Source organism: Lampris incognitus, chromosome 14 (genome assembly GCF_029633865.1).
Source record: "Lampris incognitus isolate fLamInc1 chromosome 14, fLamInc1.hap2, whole genome shotgun sequence".
NCBI classification, from domain to species: Eukaryota; Metazoa; Chordata; class Actinopteri; order Lampriformes; family Lampridae; genus Lampris; species Lampris incognitus.
Window position 1 is genome coordinate 48,047,390 of NC_079224.1, and position 18,547 is coordinate 48,065,936.

At 45.6% G+C, this 18,547-nt stretch overlaps 1 protein-coding gene across 6 annotated transcripts in view; it reads right to left on the reverse strand.

Annotated features, from left to right (window-relative positions):
• The window catches only part of dlg1b (discs large MAGUK scaffold protein 1b), a 189,056-nt gene that overhangs the window by 30,047 nt on the left and 140,462 nt on the right, over nucleotides 1-18,547 (reverse strand). For all 6 annotated transcript variants that reach the window (XM_056293198.1, XM_056293194.1, XM_056293196.1 and 3 more), the window contains 6 exons: nucleotides 18,068-18,237; nucleotides 16,061-16,197; nucleotides 14,899-15,043; nucleotides 12,283-12,409; nucleotides 4,584-4,740; nucleotides 3,185-3,287 (listed from right to left, as the gene is read on the reverse strand). In XM_056293198.1, the coding sequence (XP_056149173.1) occupies nucleotides 3,185-3,287; nucleotides 4,584-4,740; nucleotides 12,283-12,409; nucleotides 14,899-15,043; nucleotides 16,061-16,197; nucleotides 18,068-18,237 (839 nt within the window). The remainder of the gene's footprint in view (nucleotides 1-3,184; nucleotides 3,288-4,583; nucleotides 4,741-12,282; nucleotides 12,410-14,898; nucleotides 15,044-16,060; nucleotides 16,198-18,067; nucleotides 18,238-18,547) is intronic.

An 18,547-nucleotide genomic window follows, 5' to 3' on the forward strand; every position in this document is an offset into this window, starting at 1 on the left:
AGCTCCCAGTTAACCAATGGTAGAAGACTGTGGTTGTACTGGTCAGCTCCCAGTAAACCAATTGTAGAAGACTGTGGTTATACTGGTCAGCTCCCAGTTAACCAATGGTAAAAGACTGTGGTTGTACTGGTCAGCTCCCAGTTAACCAATGGTAAAAGACTGTGGTTGTACTGGTCAGCTCCCAGTTAACTAATGGTAGAAGAATGTGGTTGTACCGGTCAGCTCCCAGTTAAACAACGGTAGAAGATGGTGGTGGTACTGGTCAGCTCCCAGAAACCAAGAGTAGAAGGCTGTGGTTGTACTGGTCAGCTCCCAGTAACCAAGAGTAGAAGGCTGTAGTTGTACTGGTCAGCTCCCAGTAACCAAGAGTAGAAGACTGTGGTTGTACTGGTCAGTAAATTTTGTAAATGAGCTCAGAAAAAGGTTCTCCTTACTTGTCATTGTTAATGTTAGCCTACTTGACAATAAAGTTTCTGCAAAATAGGAGACTGACCATCACCAGTTATGTGTAAGCATGTAGCCTAATAATTTATGTTTTAGCCTATCAGTTCTATTACTATTAGTACTATTACTACTAGTTCTATTACTATTCGTACTATTACTATTAGTTCTATTACTATTAGTACTATTACTACTAGTTCTATTACTATTAGTACTATTACTACTAGTTCTATTACTATTCGTACTATTACTATTAGTTCTATTACTATTAGTACTATTACTACTAGTTCTATTACTATTCGTACTATTACTATTAGTTCTATTACTATTCGTAGTATTACTACTAGTTCTATTACTATTAGTACTATTACTATTAGTTATATTACTATTAATAGAATATTGATGCATGTAAAAAACATTCTGTGTGCTGTGCATGCACAACACAGTGTGGCCACCTCTAGACTTCCCTTTGCCACCCCAGTTAAAGATCCCTAGGTGTCCGGGTAGCATAGCGGTCTATTCCGTTGCCTAACAACACAGGGATCGCTGGTTCAAATCCCCGTGTTACCTGCGGCTTGGTCGGGCGTCCCTACAGACACAGCTGGCCGTGTCTGCGGGTGGGAAGCCGGATGTGGGTATGTGTCCTGGTCGCTGCAATAGCGCCTCCTCTGGTCGGTCGGGGTGCCTGTTTGGGGGGGAGGGGGAACTGGGGGGAATAGCGTGATCCTCCCACGTGCTACATCCCCCTGGTGAAACTCCTCACTGTCAGGTGAAAAGAAGCGGCTGGTGACTCCACATGTATTGGAGGAGGCATGGGGTAGTCTGCAGCCCTCCTGGATCAGCAGGGGGGGTGGAGCAGCGACCGGGACGGCTCGGGAGAGTGGAGTAATTGGCCGGATACAACCGGGGAGAAAATGGGGGGGGGGCATTCCCAGAACTTTATTTCTCCTAGGAGAAATAAGGAACAAAGGTTAAGAGTTCCTGTCCCCAGTCGGGCTTGGGGGTTGTGTTGTCCATGTCAGCCTCGTGTGGACTGTGGAGAAAGAGGCGCTGTAATGTCTTTCAGAAAGACTGATTCAGATTAACGTTGTCCCCGGAACATTCCAGACAAAGCCTGAGCGATTAGCATCAGCAATGTCAGACGCTCCTATCAGCACTGACAGGAGGTGAACTCCAACTAATCTAAATGGAGTCACTTCATCCTGACGCTGCTGCGGCGCTCTGAAGTGACTTTGCAGCTTAATGCAACCTAAGCATCGCCCCCTGTGTCGTTTAGCCTTGGACAAAGTTTCCACTCTCACTGACTTTTTGGAGCAAGTCTCAGGATCCTCTGGGGGTTTTTCTATTTCGTGAATCTTGGGAAAAAAGGACCTTTGCAGATGAGTGGTGACAGCAGTCTGACAACAGAGCCATCATGATATCCATCAGAGGAACACCATCTCACACACTTGACCTGTGGTCTCCTCTGTTTCCAATGGGGGATTAGAAACGGTGATATTAACTCCTATTCTATTTTACCCAATGCGTAGGTGTGAATAACAGACAAAGAGGGGAAATGCTGGTTCAACCACCAGCCCATGTCAGTTAAATCAGCTGTCAGGTTTCTTCACAGTGCCGCTACAGAACACGGCACATTCAAGTACCTGCAGACTTCAGTCACAATCCTCAAACAGCTTTCAGAACTGTGAGTCTTGTAATGTCTATATGCTTTTGATCCTATTCAGGGTCAACTAAGAGTCTATCCCAGCATGCATTGGAAGACGCCCTGGAGTTTAAATACTTGCGGTCAACTGTCCAAAGTAACGGGGAGTGCAGTAGAGAGGTGAAGAAGAGAGTGCAGGCAGGGTGGAGTGGGTGGAGAAGAGTGTCAGGAGTGATGTGTGACAGAAGGGTACCAGCAAGAGTTAAAGGGAAGGTTTACAAGATGGTAGTGAGACCAGCTATGTTGTATGGTCTGGAGACAGTGGCACTGATGAAAAGACAGGAGGAGGAGCTGGAGGTGGAGGTGGCAGAGATGAAGATGATGAGATTTTCACTGGGAGTGATGAAGGAGGACAGGATTAGGAAGGAGTATATTAGAGGGACAGCTCAGGTTGGACGGTTTGGAGACAAAGCAAGAGAGACAAGATTGAGATGGTTTGGACATGTGTGGAGGAGAGATGCTGGGTATACTGGGAGAAGGATGCTGAATATGGAGCTGCCAGGGAAGAGGAGAAGAGGAAGGCCAAAGAGGAGGTTTATGGATGTGGTGAGGGAGGACATGCAGGTGGCTGGTGTGACAGAGGAAGATGCAGAGGACAGGAAGAGATGGAAATGGATGATCCGCTGTGGCGCCCCCTAACGGGAGCAGCCGAAAGTAGTAGTAGTAGTAGTAGTAGTAGTAGTAGTAGTAGTAGCAGTAGTAGTAGTAGTAGCAGTAGTAGTAGTAGTAGTAGTAGTAGTAGCAGTAGTAGCAGTAGTAGCAGTAGTAGTAGTAGTAGTAGCAGTAGTAGCAGTAGTAGCAGTAGTAGTAGCAGTAGTAGCAGTAGTAGCAGTAGTAGTAGCAGTAGTAGTAGTAGCAGCAGTAGTAGTAGTAGTAGTAGTAGTAGCAGCAGTAGTAGTAGTAGTAGTAGTAGTAGTAGTAGTAGTAGTAGCAGTAGTAGTAGTAGCAGTAGTAGCAGTAGTAGTAGTAGTAGCAGTAGTAGTAGCAGTTCTTGGACACGGACAGGATGTACTCCTGGTCCGTGTGTGGTGCTGGTCTTACCCTCTGGTCTATAATGGGCCACGATGGTGACGGTCTGACCGGCGTTCTTCAGGGCAGCTGCCGCCTGTTCATGGGTGGCACTGCGCAGGTCCACCCCATTCACCTGCAAACAGCAACACAGAGCATGACAGCAAGGGGGCTGTGGGACTGACACAAAGTCCGGGGTGTGTGGTGAATTTACCCCGGCCGAGCCGAGAGCAGGGGGACTTTAGCCGCAGGTGAGATAAATGATAAGCGACCATCGTTTCTCGGTTTTGAGTTGTAATGAAATGTTAACATTTTGTCAGAGTTTGATTCTGCTTCTTTCTCTTTTCCCCCCCCCCTTTTTTTAATTCACCCCTTTCCCCCCCCAGTTGAATTTGGCCAAGTACCCCACTCTTCCGAGCCGTCCCGGTCTCTGCTCCACCCCCTCTGCTGATCCAGGGAGGGCTGCAGACTACCACATGCCTCCTCCCATACATGTGGAGTCACCAGCCACTTCTTTTCACCTGACAGTGAGGAGTTTCACCAGGGGGATGAAGAGTGTGGGAGGATCACGCTATCCCCCCCCACACAGTTCCCCCTCCCCCCCGAACAGGCGCCCCGACCGACCAGAGGAGGCGCTAGGGCAGCAACCAGGACACATACCCACATCCGGCTTCCCACCCGCAGACACGGCCAATTGTATCTGTAGGGAAGCCCGACCAAGCTGGAGGTAACACGAGGATTCGAACCGGCGATCCTGGTGTTGGTAGGCAACGGAATAGACCACCACCATGTCACCCGGATGCCCCGCCTCTTTCTTTCTGCTGTCCAGAGCTCCAACAACCTGTTTAAACAGGACTCTAGAGGGACTGAAGATACTGCATGTTCTCTGTGAGATCACTGCAGAAACATATGTTTATGTGTGTATTTATGTGTGTACATATACACTTGTCTTTAAACGTGTGTTTACAAGGGGCGTCCAGGTGATGTGGTGGTCTATTCTGTTGCCTACCAACACAGGGGTCGCCGGTTCGAATCCCCGTGTTTCCTCCGGCTTGGTCGGGCGCCCCTACAGACACAATTGGCCGTGTCTGCGGGTGGGAAGCCGGATGTGGGTATGTGGCCTGGTCGCTGTACTAGCGCCTCCTCTGGTCGGTCGGGGCGCCTGTTTGGGGGGGAGGGGGAACTGGGGGGAAAGCGTGATCCTCCCATGTGCTACGTCCCCCTGGTGAAACTCCTCACTGTCAGGTGAAAAGAAGCGGCTGCTGACTCCACATGTATGGAGGAGGCATGTGGTAGTCTGCAGCCCTCCTGGATCAGCAGAGGGGGTGGAGCAGAGACCGGGACGGCTCAGAAGAGTGGGGTAACTGGCCGGGTACAATTGGGGAGAAAAAGGTGGGGGGGGGTGTATTTACGTGTGTGTGTGTTTCCATACCGACACAAGTCTGTCTCCTTTCCTCAGCTCTCCACAGAGGTCTGCAGGTCCTCCCGCCAGGATGAAAGAGATGAAAATGCCTTCTCCATCCTCCCCGCCCACGATGTTGAAACCCAGTCCCGTCGCTCCTCTGTGGAGCACCACCTTTCTCGGCTCCCTGTCAGACAAAACCACACAGGGGAGCTGTCAGTCATCAGCAGGACACACCATTCCATCAGATCCTTCATCCACCCATCATCATCCATCACCATTCCATCTCTGTGACTTCTCCATCCTCATTCATTCTACGTCACCTCTCCATCATCCATCCTCATTCCAGGGTTACAGGAATATTTGTTCCATCTTTTGCCAGGGTGTTGTGGTTTTGAATCTTTTTTTTTTACAGTATTTTTACTGGGATGTTCATAGTACAGTACAGTACAGTACAGTACAGGAAACAGAAACCCATGTTAAAAAAACAAAACCAAACGAGAACCAAAGGACAAAAAAGAAACAGGGCGTACTTGAGTAAAATAATGAATTGCCCTGCTGCATCACCAGCACAACACGTCTTAGCAGTCTGAGGGAGGTGGACGGCACACTGACTCTGTTGTTGCTGGTCAGGTTCAGCGTCGTACTGAGCAAGGTGCTCCAGAAATGGCTGCCATACATCAGAAAATGTATTAAGACCGGCCATCATGCCATATCGAACTTTCTCCATATGTCATATAGCATATGTGATATCACATGTCATATACTATATGTCATATACTATATGTGATATAACATGTCATATACCGTATGTGATATAACATGTCATATACAATATGTGATATACCATATGTGATATAACATGTCATATACCGTATGTGATATAACATGTCATATACAATATGTGATATACCGTATGTGATATAACATGTCATATACCGTATGTGATATAACATGTCATATACAATATGTGATATACCGTATGTGATATAACATGTCATATACCGTATGTGATATAACATGTCATATACAATATGTGATATACCGTATGTGATATAACATGTCATATACCGTATGTGATATAACATGTCATATACAATATGTGATATACCGTATGTGATATAACATGTCATATACCATATGTGATATAACATGTCATATACCGTATGTGATATAACATGTCATATACAATATGTGATATACCGTATGTCATATACCATATGTGATATACCATATGTGATATAACACATGTCATATACCACATGTGATATACCATATGCACTATACCATGTCATATACCATATGCGATATACCATATGTCGTATACCATATGTGATATAACATGTCCTATACCATATGTCATATACCATATGTGATATACCATATGTCGTATACCATATGTCATATACCATATGTCATATACCATATGTCATATACCATATGTCCTATACCATATGTCATATACCGGTGAGCTCGGTTAACCAGGTATTACGCTGAGGCCCAGTATCTGACTTCCATCCATCCATCATCCAAACCGCTTATCCTGCTCTCAGGGTTGCAGGGATATGCTGGAGCCTATCCCAGCAGTCACTGGGCCACAGGCGGTGTGACACCCTGGACAGGCCGCCAGGCCATCACAAGCCCCCCCCCCCCACACACATACACACACACACACGCTTAGGGACAATTTAGTACGGCTGATTCACCTGACCTACATGTGTTTGGACTGTGGGAGGAAACCGGAGCATCCAGAGGAAACCCACACAGACACGGGGAGAACATGCAAACTCCACACACAGGACGACCCCCAAGGTTGGACTACCCCGGGGCTTGAACCCAGGACCTTCTTGCTGTGAGGCGACCGCACTAACCACTGCACCACCGTGCCGCCAGTATGTGACTTCCAGAGCCTTAAAAATACTTTCTTCACGATGACCATTCCCTGCATAGTAGTGCCTTGCAAGGAGACACTGTGGTTTAGTAGAGAAAGAGAAAACCCAAATAGTGCAATCTCTAGACCAGGTTCAAACACACAGCTGTACATGTCAGAGAACCACTTGACGATGTCACACAGTTTTGGGCGTGTCCAGCAAAGGTGGGTCAGAGCCTCCTGCAGATTTACACCGATCACATAGAGGAAATGGTAGCAAAGATTCTGTGCAGTTTAGTTTCTGAACAATGAAGCCTGTGCATCACCCTGACCTGGATGAACTGATGCCGAGCATTAACAGAACAAGACCGGGTCCTGTTAAGGCCCTCCTCCCAAACACCATCCCCGACCTGTACACCCAGTTCCTCCTCCCAGGCGTTTTTCAGAGTGTGGCGTAAGTCACTTGTTCAGAAAATAGATTTACAAAGTCTGAGACCAATGTTTTGGATCCAGGTGGGCCCAACAAAAGCTCATAAATCCTTCTTCCTCCAGGGAGAGACTCAGTTGGGCCCACGCTGACCAACATCATCCCTAAACTGTAAGTATCGCAAGAAACGTGTTGTGGGAGGACAGAACTTGTTTTTTAACCCAGTGAATGAGGCAAATTACTGTTAATATACAAGTCTCAGATTCAGACGACTTCATTTATCCCAGAAGGGCAATTCAGTTCCACAATCCACCCAGACCATACACACACTCACACACAAGTGGCAATCAGCAGTATGTCAGAGACAAGAGACAGATCAGTAAGAGAGATGCACACTGGCGCCCTCGCGTGGTCATACATGCAGACACACGCGAGGACCAGGTGAAGGATAAAAATTCACACCAGTTAAAAGAATAAATAAATAAATAAATAGACTAATGAAGCGTCCTAAGATGCATTGCACGTTACATTCCAGCACAACATTCAGTGAAGCACAGACCCACAAGCCATGTGAAGAACACACAAGGTATAAACCAACTATTGTGTTTTAAAACAAAATAAAGCGTTCGTCTAAAACGCCTACTCTCAGCATTTAACAGCCTGATAGCAGAAGGAATGAAGGATTAGAATAGCGATTTGTTTTCCTAGGGGGCGCTCTATAGCGCTGGCCTGAGGGCATCACAGTGGATTCACTGGACAGGACATGGACAGATTGGCTAATAATTCCTCTTGCTTTCTGGGGCCACACGGTTCTCCCAGAGGGAGCACAAGTCTCTCTGCTGGACGGCGGTTATCTTGGAGCAGACCTGAACCATATCCAAAGGAGTTGAATCAAGTGCAACTGGACTTGGTATATTTCACGGCTATATACCAAGTCCAGCTGCACTTGATTCAACTCCTCTGGATAACCATGACCTGGATGAATGAGAACATTCACAGACACCTGAACCATACGGTTTAGGCTGTTCCTGTCCTTCACAGTCAACCCGTTAAACCAACAAATAGAGGAAAAGGTTAAAAGACTTTCAGTAAATGACTGGTAGAACATACATTAGGTGGCGTTACAGACATTAAAGGACTTAAGCTTCCGCAGTAAGTCCATTTTTTATTGTCCACGCTTGACAATCGAATCTGTGTTCACATTGAACTTGAGTTGGGAGTCGAACACGGTTCCCAAGTTCTTATAAGTGTCAACAATTAGAACATCCTCACCATGTATAGTGCTAGCTTTGGGTTTATCACTGTTCCTCCTAAAATCAGTGATAAGTTCCTTAGTTTTGGCACATTAAGGTCAAGGAAGTCATCATTGCACCAGTCAACAAAGGCAGGTAGGACACGACCGTGGTCTGACTCCGATCCCTGAAGAAGAGACACAAGTGTGGTATCGTCATATTCACCAGGTAGCTCCCCTCTTTAGAGGACCTGCAGCGGTCTGTATACACAATAAAAAGCAGGGGGGAAAGAACGCAACCCTGCCGTGAGCCCATGTGTGAGACCAGGACATTGGACATAACTCCATTAACTAGAACCTGCTGGATTCTGTCTGTTAAAACGTTTAAAAGCAGCATTAAAAGCTGATCAGGTAAATTAAAATAAGAAGCAAGCCGCTCGATCAAAACATGAGGTTGAATCTTGTTAAAAGCTGAAGAGAAGTCAGCAGGTAAAAGTCTCACATGAGAATTGGGTTTCTCCAGGTGCTTATAAACTCTGTCGAGGATAAGGAGTTTGGCATCCTCCACACCCTTGCCAGCTTGACAAGCAAACTGCAAGGGGTCTAGTTTGCCATCAACTAGGGAGACAACCTCATCTTTTAAAATGTTCTCCAAGTTCTTCACTGCAAGTGATGTAAGTGCAACAGGTCTGAACTCATTTAGTTCTCTGGAATGTTTTTATTTTGGAATAGGGATTATAGTGGAAGTTTTCCAGACTGAAGGTAACTGGCAACAATTGGCACACATCTGAAAGAGTTTAGTAAAGACTGCACTGAGCTGGTCAGCACAGTAGTGCAGAGTGCACCAGCAGATGGCATCAGGGCCAGCAGCCTTCCTTATGTTCTTAAATCATCTTTAAAAAATCTTTCAAAGTGACTTTACCTTTTAGCCTCCAACTGTCAAAAGAAGCATCTGAGAGGGATGGGGGGAAAGCATGATTGTGATATACTGCGGTATGATTAGAAGTGTCTGGAAGTCTGCAGCCCTTCTTAATTTGCTGCCATATTTTCAAGCAATTCAAAGTGATTACGTTATCCACCTTAGTATTTGCAGGGGGATCTGGGTACTGAGAAAAGGAGTGCTGGAAAAGAGCCGTTTTTAACATCACTCTTTTCAATGGCAACCAATGAGGGAGTCTCGGAGGATACTTCCATTCTGTAATGTTCCTGCCAATAGACATGGGCCCTTGCATTCGCTGCCCAGTAATAATGCAGGAAGTACAGTAGTCCTAGTCCACCCATCTCTCTTGGTTTATGTAAATGAGTTTTTGATATTCTGTGAGCTTTAAAGCCCCAGACAAAAGACATAACTATTGAGTCTAATATTTGAAAAAGGAACTTGTCCAAAAATGGGTAGATTTTGAAAGAGATACAAGAATTTTGCCAGAGAGACCGTTTTGATGGCATTTACACAGGCCACCATAGAAAGAGGAAGAGTCCTCCATTTTTCAATACCCCCCCTCCTCAGTTTTTCCACTTTTTCAAGAAAGTTCATCTTAAAAATTAGTTTAGGGTCTATTGGCAGAACTACTCCAAGATACTTCAGTTTATCCGCTAATCGTGAAAGGGAGATTAAAGCAAATGTTAATTTACCAGGAAGCAGTTAAGGATGCGAGATAAGCTTATTTCTCTGAATTGATATTTAGAAATAACCACAATCCTAAAGTTCTCTTTAGGGTAATTGCGTCTGTTATTAATGGTCCCTCCGCTTCTTTTTTTAACCTGATGTTGACTTGTCCAAAACATTTCTCACTCATTATGTAAATAAGGTGGAGAATATCAGGTCCCAAATCCTGCCTGGCCCTTGCATTCGTTCTATTCCCCATGTTAATTCTGCCTTTTACCCAGTTTCAACCCATTACAATTTCAGTGTTAGAGATTACAGTCTCCCATATGAACTCCTAACTCCTGCATCTTAGACATCATCCCCACTAAGTGACTCAAGGAGGTATATTTTCCACTGTTAGCCCCGTTATTCTGCAAATTCTTGATAATTCTCTGGCCTCTGGTTCTTTTCCAGACAGTTTTAATCACGCCATTGTTCACCCATTTCTAAAGAAACCTAATTTGGATCCCCTGTCCTAAGTAACTACAGGCAAATCTCCAAATTGTTTCCTGCGGGTGCCCTGGTTTTCTCCCACCATCAAACAGACATGCATGTTAGGGTTATTACTCCTGGCTGTGCCCCTGACCAAGGCAACAGGAAAAAGAACTGGCGTCGGTCCCCGGGCACTGCAGCTGCCCACTGCTCCTATACAATAGGATGGCTTAAATGCAGAGAAAAAAAAATCTGCTGTAAGAATGCAATAACAAAATAAAGAGGCTTTCCTCTCTTCTTCTTTCAAATTGTCTTTTTTATCTAAGGTTCTGGACAAAGTAATTTCATCTCATCTGATATTCTTTATGAATACTAATAGCGTTTTTAATAGTTTCCAATCTGGTTTTAGAGCACTTCATAGTGAGACAGCTCTAGTTAAGATTACTATGACCTACTGCTGACTGCAGAAAGAAGTGACTCCTCAATTTTCCTTCTTTTAGACTTAAATGCTGTCTTTGACACAGTCGATCTCAGTATCCTCTAACATTGCTTGGAGACTTGGGTAGGCATCAAGGGCTCGGCTCTTACTTTATTAAGCTCTTACCTCTCCAACAGAACTTTTTCTGTTGTTCTGGTTAACTCTACTTCCTCGATGGCTCAATTGAGTTGTGGTGTCCCCCAAGACTCAGTTTTTGGACCCCTTCTGTTTTCTATATACATACTGCCTCTTGGTCAGGTTATTGAAAATCATGATGTGTTTTACCATTTTTATACTGACAACACTAAATTATACATGCTACTAAAACCCACAGATCCTAACGGCTAGCAAATCTCACAACTTGCCTCTCTGACATTAAATACTTGATGTCCCAAAATGTTCTTAAATTTAATGATGATAAGTCTGATGTCATTCTGTTCGGTCCCTCGAATTCTATCAGTCCTTTTGGTACTAATCTTGGCGGTCTCTCAAATAGTCTTAAGCAGGCTGCTAGGAATCTAGGGGTCATATTTGACACTAACCTCTGTTTTGAGTCAAAAATGTTGTTCAGTCATGTTTTCTCCAGCTCAAGATAATCTCTAAAATCAGGTCATTTTTGTCAACTGCTGATCTACAAAAAGGTGTACATGCTTTTAATTATTCTTGGCTTGATTATTACAACGCACTTTACTCGGGTATCAGCCAGGGCTCCCTCCGCCATCTGCAGTTGGTACAAAACGCTGCCGCTCGACTCATTACCGGAACAAAGAGGCATGATGACATCACCCCTGTGCTTGCCTCCCTACACTGGCTCGTTAGATTTCGAATTGATTTTAAAAATGTATTGCTCACTTTAAAGGCCTTAAACAGTCTTGCTCCTAAATACATCTATGATTTATTGACTTGGTATATGCTCTCTTGACCATTAAGATCCGCAGATGGAGCCCTGCTGGTTATTCCCAGGTCACGGTTTGTCACAAAGTGTGACGCGGCTTTTGCTGTTGAGAGCCCCCACACCCATGGAGCTCTCTTCCTACTGAACTCAGACACACCAAGTCTCTAGCTTCTTTTAAATCTCTTCTTAAAACTTTTCTCTTTGTGAAAGCTTTTGGAAATGTTTGATACTTGTTATTTATTTATACTGTTTTTATTTCTATTCCTACTTATTTGGTCTTATTCATTCGTCACTGTTACCTCCTCTTTGCTCCTTTCCTCTGGTCTTATTCTCATTTTTGCCTTGTCTGGTTTTATTTAATTTGCAAAGCACTTTGTAACATTGTTAAGAAAAGTGCTATATAAATAAAGTTATTATTATTGTTATTATTATAACAAGCCATGTTCACGTATGGTTTAATAGTTGTGTGTTTCCATACATGTACACATAACCACTTGTCCTTCACCGACTGCTGATCATCATTCATGACAAATCAATTTGTTCATGATGTGAAGATTTTGTCTGAGATGGGCAGACTCGCTCAATCTGAGTTCTCTGCGGTAAATCTGAACTCTGTTAATAAAATGTGACAGCGATGGGTGAATATGACCGTCATGTAGAGCACATCACTCTGTAGCTGAACATTATTTCATTCATTCAACTTCTAAATTGCAGCCAATCATCAAGACAGTCTGCAGACTGATGACCTCACCTGGTGACATCATCATCTCCCAGCATGCTCTTGGGGGTGGGGGAGTAGCGTCCTGAGGTGGCGGGCGGAAGGGTCTGTCCCAGGAAGTTGGGGGGGCTGATATGGTTCTCCATGTGCTGGGTGTAGGCTGAGAGAGAGCGAGCGAGAGAGAGAGAGAGAGAGAAGTAAAATTCAGATGCTCAGGAACTGCCCCAATGTAAAAAATCAAAACAATCCCCCCGTCGCTCATGTCCTTCAAGCCTGTTCAAACTGAATTATTTCACAGATTCATGGCAGTCACTGAGTAAGAAACCGTCTCCCGTGCGGTTTGTTGTGACTGATGTGGTTTTGTATTGCGGACGGCGGATCGACTGCTGTGTCTCAGGATTGGGTTACTGCCTGATCAGGAGATTATTCAGGAACCCAAACCGCTGAGCCAGACTGTTCTCTATGACCCACTATCACATTTTAAACACTGTATGGAACCATCAGCGCTTTTCGTACCAGTACAAGAACCTTCAACCCTGGTTGTGTTATACCCCGCTGTACCCTGAGCCCAAATCAGACCTTTAACAAGAGCAGCAGTCTGTTACAATGTCATCTACAGACCTAATGCACCTGACATGATTACCATTTAGCAAATGTACTACGCCACATAGTACTGTTATAAAATGATTGCTATGTAGAAAATTAACCACAACTACTTTATATAGTTCTATGCAGTGCTATGCAGCCATACCAACATGTACCCTGGTTCTACTGAATGACAGAAGCTAAGCAGGCGTGGGCTTGGCTAGCAATTGGATGGGAGACCTCCCGAGAAAATGAAGTTGCTGCTGAGAAGTGGTGTTGGTGGTACTGTAGGGTGCAGTCTCCCTTCTGGTCCTAACAAACAAACAAAAAAATCAAAACTTACGTTACTGCAATTAACCCATCCTAGCTGTGGTCTGTGTAGCTAGGAGCAGTGGGCTGCCACCTTCATGCTGTGCCTGGGGACCAACTCCAGTTCTTTTCCCACTGCCTTGCTCAGGGGCACAGACAGGAGTATAAACCCTAACATGCATGTTTCTTTTGATGGTGGGGGAAACCGGAGCACCCGGAGAAAACTCACGCAGACATGGGGAGAACATGCAAACTCCACACAGAGGACGACCTGGGATGACCCCAAGGGTTTGAACCTAGGACCTTCTTGCTGTGAGGCGACAGCGCTGACCACTGGGCCACTGTGCCGCCCCGTTAACCATTCAGTTAACCAATGGAGGAAAAATCAATAACCATACATGAATATTAGAATCTTTCCAAAAAGCACTCTTGGCATTGTCGTTTTGTGCATGTGTACAGCTCACCTCTTTCCTTTAAACTGTAGGGACCAGCGCTGCCCGTGGACTACAATACCCACAACTCCCTGCTCAACCTCACAGGTGGTCTCCACCTATCACCTCGCCTTTTGCTGCATTCCAGACAACTCGGAGGTCAAGAGCTTCCGACCTCCTACTAGAAAAAGTAAGATGGAACGCTACTCAAAATCAGCCTTCCTACTTGTAAACTCAGGGCCAGTCCATCTACCCCGCCTTCATGGACAAGCAGCTGTCTGACGTCACACAACCATGGCAGAACCCATGGAGAAGCACAGTGTCAATGGTTAACCATCAACTAAAAGGCAACGTAAAGTACATCTGCCTGTACGTAATTAGAATAATGAATACTATCATACAGTAAAACCTGCTCTGCATCAAGTTGATGTCAAAGTATGTCGCCAGTGCTACTGGCGGCTGGTTATGGGGAACAGCCTCTGGAAGTTATCTTCTCTGTGCAAACGTTATTCCTCTGTTTCACTTATGAATGCAAGGAGGCTGCACTGCTGACAGTCCAACTGTCTATACATTTGCCAAAAAAACAACAGTCTGTCACGGTCAGCCATGTTTCTGTTTACGTTCGGCATCGTGCACCTGGAATGCTTGGATGTCGGAAATTGGAAATTTCAACTGGGAAATTCCGACCTCGGACTGTGATTGGAACGCAGCATTACAATGGCCCACCACTGACTGAGGAGATGTTACCAAAGGAGACCCTTGAGCTCATCTCATCTCATCATCAGCCGGTGCTGTGCTGCTGTAAAGCCCCTTGGGGCAAATTTGTGATTTGTGATATTGGGCTTTACAAATGAAATGGACTTGACTGCCCCATAAAGAAGAAAAAGAAACAGAGATGAAAATGACTCACAGAAAAATCCATCCCAAGTACAGACACATGGCTTTCTGTAGTAGGCAACAGAATAGACTGCCATGCTACCCGGACGCCCCTGTTTAACTGATGGTTGAGAGAAGAGGGATATTTATGACAGTGGGGGACCGTGGTAAAGGTAGGAGGAGGCTGTGTGTATATTTAGGGGCCGTGGTTAAAACAGAGAAGTGATTCTCAGGGCCCTCAGTGCTGCTGGGTTTCTGTTCTGAACTCTAGAGACTTGCCAGACCGTCTCATTCTATGGCCAGCAGTACTGGTCCGAGGGCAGAAACCCGGGTAAAGAAGTTCTGTTCCTGCCGCGGGCCAACCAAATGGTTCTAGTGATGTCATGGTATTGGTGATGGATGACTGGATGTCCTGCTGCCTGAGTGTAGGAGGAGGAGAACCACTCACAGTTTGTGATGTCAGGTGGAGCAAAGCTGTCACTCATGAAGACACTGTTGGGTTTCGCCACTTTCAGGTAGACCACATCGGGCGTGTTCTTCAGTGCCGTCACGGCGTGCTCGTGGCTCACTTCCTCCAGGCAGGCGCTGTTCACCTGATGGAGCACATGTCAGAGGTCACCTTTCACCCACACAAACACAATACAAATTCATAAAGAAAAAACACACACACTGTAACCCATGGAGAGAAATTAAACTATGTCCATCCATCCATCCATCCATCATCCAAACCACTTATCCTGCTCTCAGGGATGCTGGAGCCTATCCCAGCAGTCACTGGGTGGCAGGCGGGGAGACACCCTGGACAGGCTGCCAGGCCATCACAGGGGCAACACACACACACACACACACACACACACACACACACACACACACACCTAGAGGCAATGTAGTACGGCCGAGTCACCTGACCTACATGTCTTTGGACTGTGGGAGGAAAGCGGAGCACCCGGAGGAAACCCACACAGACACGGGGAGAACATGCAAACTCCACGACCCGGGATGACCCCCAAGGTCGGACTACCCCGGGGCTCGAACCCAGGACCTCCTTGCTGTGAGTCGACTGCGCTAACCACTGCGCCACCGTGCCGCCCCCAAGTGTTAACTTTTACAAACAAATTCTATCCAAAGGACGGTGACTTCACAAAGTATTCAGACCCCTTCACTTATGGCACACTTTATTGTACTGCATATTTCATTTTAAATGGAGAACATTGCTATTTTTGCCCATCAATCTACACTCAATAGCCAATAATGACAAGGTGAAAACATGTTTAGAAATTTTTGCAGATTTATTAATGAAAAACTGAACCTCTCATTTATGTAAGTTTCAGACCCTTAGTTCAGTACTTTGTAGATGTGCCCTTGGCAGCCATTACAGCCTTGAGTCTTCTTGGGTAAGTCTTCTACAAGCTTTGCACACCTGGATTTGGGCAGTTTATCCCATCCTTCCTGGCAGATCCTCTCAAGATCTGTCAGACTGAATGGGAAGCGTGTGTGAACTGCCATCTTCAGGTCTCTCCACAGATGTTCTATGGGACCACTGACGATCATAACAACCACCCATAACAAGCTTTAATCCAGAACCTGGCTGGTCAACAGTTGGTCCTTACAGCAAGCAGTTTGTCTCCGATCTGTAGCCGTCCATCTCGGTGTGCGGCTCCCCCCTCAATGATTTTGGTGACGTAGATGCTGTTGTCTCCTGGGATGTGCTGATTCCCCACTCCGCCCGCTATACTGAAACCAAGACCTGGAAAACACCCGGAACCAGAACCAGGGAGATCAACAAACAGTCACTAACCCGACAAACCAGCTGTCACCTCGGAGGAAAAAACAAACTGTACAGTTGGAAAAAGATAACGAACCCCGTTGGCTCAATTTAGGTCACATAAAAGCCAGAACGCATACTGTAACGTGTTTCCTTGGAAACGGAGGCTTGGCAAATGTGCCTGGTATCTCCTCCGCAGTACGACGGTCCCTGAGGGATTTCAGTGAAACGCGCCGAGGAACGATAAAAACGGGTGATATTGGGATAAGAGGACGGATCTGAAGCTTTCATACCATCTGGTTCATCTTCATCTGACCTAAACCTGCTGTATGGACCATCTGGTTCATCTTCACCTGACTTAAACCTGCTGTATGGACCATCTGGTTCATCTTCATCTGACCTAAACCTGCTGTATGGACCATCTGGTTCATCTTCACCTGACTTAAACCTGCTGTATGGACCATCTGGTTCATCTTCATCTGACCTAAACCTGCTGTATGGACCATCTGGTTCATCTTCAGCTGACTTAAACCTGCTGTATGGACCATCTGGTTCATCGTCACCTGACATAAACCTGCTGTATGGACCATCTGGTTCATCTTCATCTGACCTAAACCTGCTGTATGGACCATCTGGTTCATCTTCATCTGACCTAAACCTGCTGTATGGACCATCTGGTTCATCTTCACCTGACTTAAACCTGCTGCATGGACCATCTGGTTCACTGTCACCTGACTTAAACCTGCTGTATGGACCATCTGGCTCATCTCCACCTGACTTAAACCTGCTGTATGGACCATCTGGTTCATTGTCACCTGACTTAAACCTGCTGTATGGACCATCTGGTTCACCTTCGACTGACTTAAACCTCCTGTATGGACCATCTGGTTCATCTTCATCTGACCTAAACCTCCTGTATGGACCATCTGGTTCATCTTCATCTGACCTAAACCTGCTGTATGGACCATCTGGTTCATCTTCATCTGACCTAAACCTGCTGTATGGACCATCTGGTTCATCTTCACCTGACTTAAACCTGCTGTATGGACCATCTGGTTCATCTTCATCTGACCTAAACCTGCTGTATGGACCATCTGGTTCATCTTCACCTGACTTAAACCTGCTGTATGGACCATCTGGTTCATCTTCACCTGACTTAAACCTGCTGTATGGACCATCTGGTTCATCTTCATCTGACCTAAACCTGCTGTATGGACCATCTGGTTCATCTTCACCTGACTTAAACCTGCTGTATGGACCATCTGGTTCATCTTCACCTGACCTAAACCTGCTGTATGGACCATCTGGTTCATCTTCATCTGACCTAAACCTGCTGTATGGACCATCTGGTTCATCTTCATCTGACCTAAACCTGCTGTATGGACCATCTGGTTCATCTTCACCTGACCTAAACCTGCTGTATGGACCATCTGGTTCATCTTCATCTGACCTAAACCTCCTGTATGGACCAACAGACATAGAAACCTGGTTTCCAGTGTATGGTCCAGTTGCAGTTACAGAGGAATATAACGCAGTATGGTTCAGTAGAGATAGTACAGTTCTGTAGGATACAGTACGCTATAATGTCGGACAGTGCAGTGTAGAGTAGTATTTTGTAATATAGCACAGTATAGTACATACAATATGGTGTAGTGGCATTCATATGGCACAGTCCAGTGAGTGAGTGTGATGGGATCGAGAAGAGTACATAGTATAGCATGTCACTGTAACTTACTAGTATTGTGTAGTATAATATAGTACAGTAGAGTAATTCATAGAATGTTATACTATAATACAATATAGTACAGTACAGTATACCATTAGTCTCGTAAAGGACCGTACAGCTCCTTACCTTTGGGACCCTTCACCAGTTTTATCTCCATCAGTTTCTCGGAGAGGGGTTTCCTCCTGCGGACGTACAGTCTGACCAGAGAGCCGGCCTCCTTCAGCGCCTCCACAGCTCTGCTATGGGTCACGTCCCTCACATCTGCCTCATTTACCCTCAGGATCACATCATTTACCCTGGAACACAGAGTCCCAGGTCAGTCCTGAAGGTCATCCTTTCAGTTTGAACAGTGTGTGTCCTATTTAGGTGGTGGTGAGGTGAGTGTTGTCTGAGCTCCATCCCAAATGAATGAGAGTCCAAGGAACTTGCTGGAACCTGAGTTGTACTTATTGATGTCGTACTATGTGTTGGTGAAGGTCTTCTACCAGCTTGTTCTGTCATACCTGCTGGTTACACACAACACCTTCACTTCTTCTGCACACTCAACACTACCTGTCTTCTTCTCCCTCATCTGGCTGAAAATATAGATGAAAAAACTATGCACCC